Source organism: Schistocerca piceifrons, chromosome 3 (assembly GCF_021461385.2).
Source record: "Schistocerca piceifrons isolate TAMUIC-IGC-003096 chromosome 3, iqSchPice1.1, whole genome shotgun sequence".
Classification (NCBI taxonomy): domain Eukaryota; kingdom Metazoa; phylum Arthropoda; class Insecta; order Orthoptera; family Acrididae; genus Schistocerca; species Schistocerca piceifrons.
Window position 1 is genome coordinate 485,830,242 of NC_060140.1, and position 7,207 is coordinate 485,837,448.

The window sequence follows — 7,207 nt, forward strand, 5'->3', positions numbered from 1 at the left end:
GTAACACTGTAAATAAACAACAGTCTAATGGCGGTACTGACTTTAAAGAAATATATTATGACTGTGGCTCAAATGGTTCAAATGGCTCTGAGCACTATGAGAGGTCATCAGTCCCTTAGACTCAGAACTATTTAAACCTAACTACCCAAAGGACATCACACACATCATGCCCGAGGCAGGATTCGAACCTGCGACCGTTGCAGCAGCGCGGTTCCGGACTGAAGTGCCTAGAACCACTCAGCCACAACAGCCGGCATGACTGTGGCCCCGCATCATGAAAAAATTATTAAATCCAATGACTAGACAATGTTCGAAGTCACTGAGATCTCGTGACTGATCCATTCTGGTGTTTCTGTTTCTCTGCTGACAACACAACACTCCTTGCCCCCTTTTATAGTGGCGGATACACCTCTCCTAACATCCAGTGGTCAATTCCGCGTCACATAGTGGTGTCCAAACAGTTTTAATCAGACAGCTTACGTATATCAAGACAGTCACTGGGGTAAGTGGTGAAATTCATCGAAATCTTATTTTACGTTCATATATACGAGTACAACAAAGTAATTCTACAAATATACACTGAAACTACTTCACATTATCCAAGGTAATATAGCAGTCCCTATAGTCCAAAGGTAGCAAATACTGTATTTTTCCTGCCTTTCCGCATTTTCCTCCAGGGGTATTTTACGTTACTGCTAGTTTGTCATCCGTGTAAAAACTTTAATGTCAATATGAATTGACAAATATCACAGTTATATTGGTTGTACAGTCAACCATTTTCTACACAGTACTTCCATACTGTAAACAGTACTTTTTCATACATTCATTCATTTATTCAAGAGTCATTTTATAACGAACAGTTATGAGCCTTTTATCTGTTTAACTAACAAGTTTGTTCGCCCTGTACTTGTGTAGTGAATACAAATTAGCCTAACCTTAATTAAATACCTCCTGATGCTCATAATTAATGTAGAGACATCAGCTTTACACCTACTACCGGTTTCGAGACTTCAAAATCCCATTTTTGGCTGTACGACATTAGTGTATTGTATAGAACGCGGTCGGGCCAGTCGGTGCAAGAGTTCTAATCATTACATACTGGTGGGAACTGTCTGCCTCCGGGTACCCGCACCGTAGGCGCGCCAACGACTGCTGTGTGAGGGGCCACGCCGGAGGTCTGGAAGCGTGGTTGATGCTCGACCTCTTGCAATAGTTCCACTTCCATGTTGGATTTGTAAACATGGGGATGCAGTAAAAATAAATCAAGCTGTAATCAGTGTACGTCTTTCTTTTTTCTTAGACTGTAATTCGTGTCGTACAAACACACACCGACAACAGTTTTTGGCCAAGTGTGTGAACGGAGCGGAAACAAGACTCTCTATAAGTTTAATTGCTTGGAAGTAACCATGGTAACGGACAGTGCTTGATTTGTGAAGGTACGCACCAGTACCCCATCTCGTAATAATTTAGAACTACAGATTTTGAGATGTGGTGCGACAGAACTTTATTTCTCATGAGTACAAAGTTGTATTCGCACCTTTAAAATGCACATAAAGCGTTAAAATAAAGTTTTAAGAAGTTTAAATTTCTAATTCACCAGACTTTTTTTTTCTTTTTTTACAAAGCGAGCTCATCCAACAAATATATTGTATTTCGTGAAAAAAAACTTGAAAAATAAAAAAAGTTAAAATTTGTGAAATGATTTGACTAAAAAGAAGAAATAAGATTAGCCAACGACTGACAGGCTTCCAATTGATTCTCGAAATAATGTACAGCAAATGAGGCACCAACTGAGAATTTAAAGTTCAATGTTCAGCTTGGAATTTTAAAGGATACTAGAGAATATTTGTAGGGTGGACCACACAGAGCACGAGACAAATATCCTGTAGTATTCTTCAAAATTCCATGCTGAACATTGAACTTTAAATTCTCGATCGGTGCCTCATTTGCTGTACATTATTTCGAGAATCAACTGGAGGCATGTCAGATGTTTGTCTAATGCTCTGTGTAATCCATCATACAAATATCCTATAGTTCTTTTTAGAATTCGTTCTGTGACCTTTTTCTCGTTTTTTTCCCCTGTCTCAATACGGAACAGGAACAGGAAAAATGTTGTTAGCAAGTGCCCTTCGCCGTGGACTGAACAGTGGGGCACGGAGTATTTATGTTGACGTGGACACCGCGCAGGTAGTGGGTAGACCCTAGTGGGGCTGCCAATGGGGACCGTCAGCGAGACGCGGCAGGTTTCGCAAGGAGTGTGTGTGTCGCGCATCTGACTCCGCGGCGCACCGGGTGGGTAACGGCGGCGACATGTGTGGCCCCCGGGGGCAACAGTCGCCGCTCAAACCGGACAATGAGCGGGCGGGGGTTGCGAGAGCAGACCGGAGAAAGGACCGCCCAAAACCCGCCGCCGCGCCGCTATATAAGCCGCCGCCGCCGTCCACCGGGCACCATTCGATCGCCAGACCGAAAGCCAACTCCACTCCAGCAACATGTACAAGCTCGTGAGTACCCGCCTGTCTTGTTCTCTACTTTCTGCTGCGCTCCAGTGCCCCCCAGCCTTTGTTTGGCAGCTGGCGACCGCTGGCTTTTGCGATTTACTGCTACCTAATGCCAACGCTGTCGTAGCCGGGAACCGGTTTAGCTTTCTGGAAGGAAACTTACCGAGTGAGGTGGTACTGTGGTTAAGACATTAGGTGCTCAAATCTCCTACAAGCCGTTCAGTTTACATTGTCTATGGTTTCTATGAAACATATAGGAACAGTCCTGCGATGGTTCCTGTACTGCATAACAACCTTTGAATTTACTATCAATGGGTCACGATAGAATTACTCTTGCCAAACCCTGAGAGCAGTTAAACGTGGATATATAATTGGAAACCACCACGTGACCATTGTTTCGAGTAAAGAAAATGGCAATCATGTTTTGGAAAGGATTCCACCTTGGGCAAACGCAAATTTCTTCTTTTTGCACCAACACATCTTTCAGCGAAATTTCGCCGGCATCAGCACCACTATTGTCCACCCAGTAACAGGGAAAAAGTAATATCATTAGTACATAGAGGCTTGAGCTCGTCGTCATGACATTTTAACGAAATACATACCTTAATAGTTCTTACTGACACTGATGCAGCTGCCTGTCGTCTTCCCAACAGCTTGTTGTATTTTTGACCTCAATAAAAACAATACCAATTGCCGTTATAAAGATTTATTTCTAGGTAACCATTTTCGACGTCGCACTACGTCATCTTCAGGCCAGAACTGCTCCAATCCAGTAACCTTCGTGTTACAAATATAGCAATTAACGAAGGTTACTGGATTGGAGCAGTTTTGGCCTTAAGATGATGTAGTGCGACGTCGAAAATGGTTGCCTAGAAATAAACATTTATAACGGCGATTGGTATTGTTTCTATTGAACATTGAACAGCCGTAGTCTCATACTCCACCAGAAGATGTAGTTACATTCATGTATTTTTGACAGTTTGTCATCTGCTATACTACAGAAGATAGACAACTACACGAAGAATAGTATCTGCTGTTAATATGTATTTTATGTTAAAATGTTACGTTTCTGATGACCACAACCTCAAAACTGTACGCATTATAGTGCAACTTTTTATCTGCTATTCGCCAGAAGTTAAAAGGAACATACTGACGGTGGTCAACCTTCGCTGAAACATATACGGGCCAAAAAAAGAAAACACTTGTTTACGACAGAAGCCTTCTCCTAAACATGCTTATTTGATTGAACAAGCGGAAGCAAAAAGTGAGTCTTAACCTCAAGACGTAGCCTTAGATTTATTGGTGGCATAATGTTATACTGCAGTTTGTCTGCGGAAGACATTACTTCCGAAACGATTGTGTGTTCTATAACAGAATACTGCTCAGTTGTGTAAGAACTTCAGCATTCTTGACTTACAGGAGACGTGGAACATATACAGGATAAGCCAAATGAAGCTGGACTGAAAAATATTTACCATAAGACTGACACGGATTGATTCCTGTTGGCCAGCATCATGGAAGATTCTGGATATAGCTTTCTGTATTCATTTTGTGGTCAAGTTCTGTTTTGCAGACTTTCCTGGAGATTTTTCCGAAACACTTAAAGTTTTCAAACTCTTGCGCAAGCAGTTCCGCACATACTTTCCCCGAAATGTGCTTAGCGTAAAAGTCGACAGTGAACACCGTTTTTTTTTCGTGATCACTGTTTTGTGTCGCATTTAACTGCTCACTAAATACGTCTGCTCCTCTCAGGCAGTCTAATGTAATGACAACAGCGAAGTACTGGGAACGGGGCATGGGGAAGATGCACATTTACACACATGTTACACCAACCGATTGATGAATCATCACGGTCTCCAGCATTTTCTGCGGTGGGCAGTTCTTCTGTTCTTTAATAACGGTCAGTTCCATGTCAGTCTTAGAGTTATTTTCTGGGCTGGTTTTATTTCGGCTCCCTGTAAAAAGAAGGCTTTGCGAAATGCCACAGATTAGTTTGACACGCAGAACAGTGCAAAAGGAATTCTGCGTGTTCTGAACCGGTAGACACCTGGAAGAATTAGCTCAGCATATTCCGCTTGTAAGCTGAAAGGATAAATTCAGATGGCTTGAATAATACGTTCTATTGAAGTTGTCGTTACGACTGTCGGTTGTCGATGTTTCATAAATTCATAACAAGGAATCATAAGTAAGACAGATGTCATACGGGATTTAGGTTTTCGTTCTTCTTCTGTGCATCAACGGCACAATAGAAATTGGTTTCCGGGGTGATCTATTTGAAAAGGCCACTGCATTTTTCCTAGATAATCCTCGGCAAATCATAATTCATGTATCTAGTCAATGTTTTGTTGGTAGGGGCGTAAAATACCTTGTCTCTTTTCTACTCAACTGAAGCTAATGTTGTCGAGAGCAGGCAAGACTTATTCTACAGTGCACTATAAAAATAGCATATGGCAGCAAACTAGCTTGCTTCTCATTGATAGTTATCGCACATTGTTGAAAGTGTCCTTTGAGTGGTAACTACACCAAAATGAATGCGAGTATTTGAATCGGGCTTATAGTTCTGTTATTTATCCTGACAACATTAGGGCCTATGAGCCGTCCTTTACATTAGATTGAAATCGGATACAAGACACTCGTGCGGGCACTTACGCAGCCTTGTTCCAGTGTTTAGTGCCATTATCAAGTGGGCACAACAAGGATCGGATAAATTCACAGATAGGCTGCTAGGATCGTAGAACATCCTTATAGCCCATACGAGAGTATCACAGAAGTGAGTGGGGAATACAAATGGGAATCATTGGAAGAAAGACGAAGCAGTCCTCGTGAAACCCTGTTCGATAAATCAGGAGAACTTGTATACGAAGAAGACAGTGCAACCATTGTACTCCCAGAATCGTATGCTTATAGGACTGTGGGTAGAAGATGGGAGATGTGAAGGCTTGTGCTCGCTTAATATGTGAATGGAATAGGAAAGAAAATCAATAATAATAAAAAACTGCGCGACAATTTTATTTCTTACGGTCGCAGTTCCCGCCCAGGCGATGCTTGCTGTCGCTAAAGTCAATAATATTTGCGTACACTTCTCCATGCGCTACTCAGTAAATATGTTGATGTAGAATATATTAAATTTTACATTGTGCACATGCAAATTTTTTGCGTGACAACTAACTACTGCACATAGGAATAACTATAATATAAAATCAAAATCTACGAAGTGAAGAAAAGATAAAGGAAAACGAGATGGTCAAAGAGGTGACAGAGGATTTTAAAAGTTGCAGAGACAATAGGTAACAATAATAAACTCGACAAAGTGAGGGCTCAGTCTGAAGTAATGGCTGATCTACAGTTCTTTCAAAGGGTAAACATCTAGAATGTTTTTGAAACTGATGAAGAACACAGCTTCTTTAAGGCTGAAGGCAGGCTATTTGTAATCGAATACTAGCTGCTCAGAAATTTTGGTATGAACAGTTGTGGTATTAGGGGCAACTGAAAGTGGCTTACAATCGGAGTATCCACTGTCTCATGAATGTTGTTGAACTGTGAATGCTACATTTGAGAACAATTATTTAGAGGTTGAGGGCAACGAGAAGACGACAGAGGAAACAGTGTAATGAAAGGAATTGTCTTTCGTGGATCTTAATGTCTTCATAATGCAAGTAAGTGAGCATAAATAATTTGTGGTTGTCTTACCATTCTTGCACTTTTTCGCCGCACGTCGATAGTCAAATCTAATCTGCACAGCTGCACAGACGCCTCCGTTGGATTATGAGTGCTGCCGACCTGCAGTAAGTAAGTGATCTCAGGCTGAATTTGTATTCTTGCATTGCAGCTGGTCCTGTCTGCCCTTGTGGCCGCCGCCTCTGCCGGATACCTGGGAGGCTACGCCGCCCCCGCCATCGCTGCCCCCGCGATCGCCGCCCCCGTGGCCTACGCCGCCCCCGCGGCCTACGCCGCCCCCGCCATCGCCCACGCTCCCGTAGCCGCTGTGGCGCACGCCCCTGTCGCCTCCTCCGTGGCTAACACCTACAGGATCTCGCAGACCGCCCGTCTCGCCGTCGCCGCCCCCGCTGTGGCTCACGCTCCCGTGGCCTACGCCGCCCCTGCCGTCGCCGCCGCCCCGGCCATCGCCGCCTACGCCGCCCCCGCCGCCTACGCCGGCCCCGCCGCCTACGCCGCCCCCGCTCTGGGCTACGCCCGCTACGCCGCGGCCGCTCCTGCCCTGAGCTACGGCTACGCCGCCCCCGCTCTGGGTCATGCTCTGATCCATTAGGACTCCCACCACATGCACCTGATTCATAACTCATAATCAAATAAACATTTAAAAACTCAAATGGCTTCATCCTTTACTGCACAGAAGTTTACCTTTATCCACATTCTTTACTGAAACTGATGGATATGGAAAGTGTTACACCATGAAGATCCTGTCTGGTATTTATGCAACATTACTCATCACATAACGGACACGAATGTACTCTTGTTTTTGTTTTAACATGAAAGCAAACAGCATTAAAATGTCATAGTGAAAATTTTTTTGCCCTGTGTGAAACATGTGCTTTGTCATTTCATGAAGACTGTTAACTAATTAATGCCATGAAAGAATACATCGTCCCATAATGTCCCAGACATGCTCTTTAGGTGAACGGTCAAGGGAATGGGCAGGTCACTCAACGATCCGTACAGTCCTCAAGGTTTTTGTTCTGTGAACT

The 7,207-nt window shown here is 43.4% G+C and overlaps 1 protein-coding gene across 1 annotated transcript; it reads left to right on the forward strand.

The window, feature by feature from the left end:
• Positions 1-2,466: 2,466 nt before the first annotated feature.
• On the forward strand, positions 2,467-6,832 carry LOC124789954 (cuticle protein 12.5-like). The gene is made up of 2 exons (XM_047257486.1): positions 2,467-2,504; positions 6,331-6,832. Exons 1-2 carry the CDS (start codon positions 2,493-2,495, stop codon positions 6,769-6,771), a joined length of 453 nt encoding a protein of 150 aa, XP_047113442.1. The 5' UTR covers positions 2,467-2,492; the 3' UTR covers positions 6,772-6,832.
• Positions 6,833-7,207: the final 375 nt, after the last annotated feature.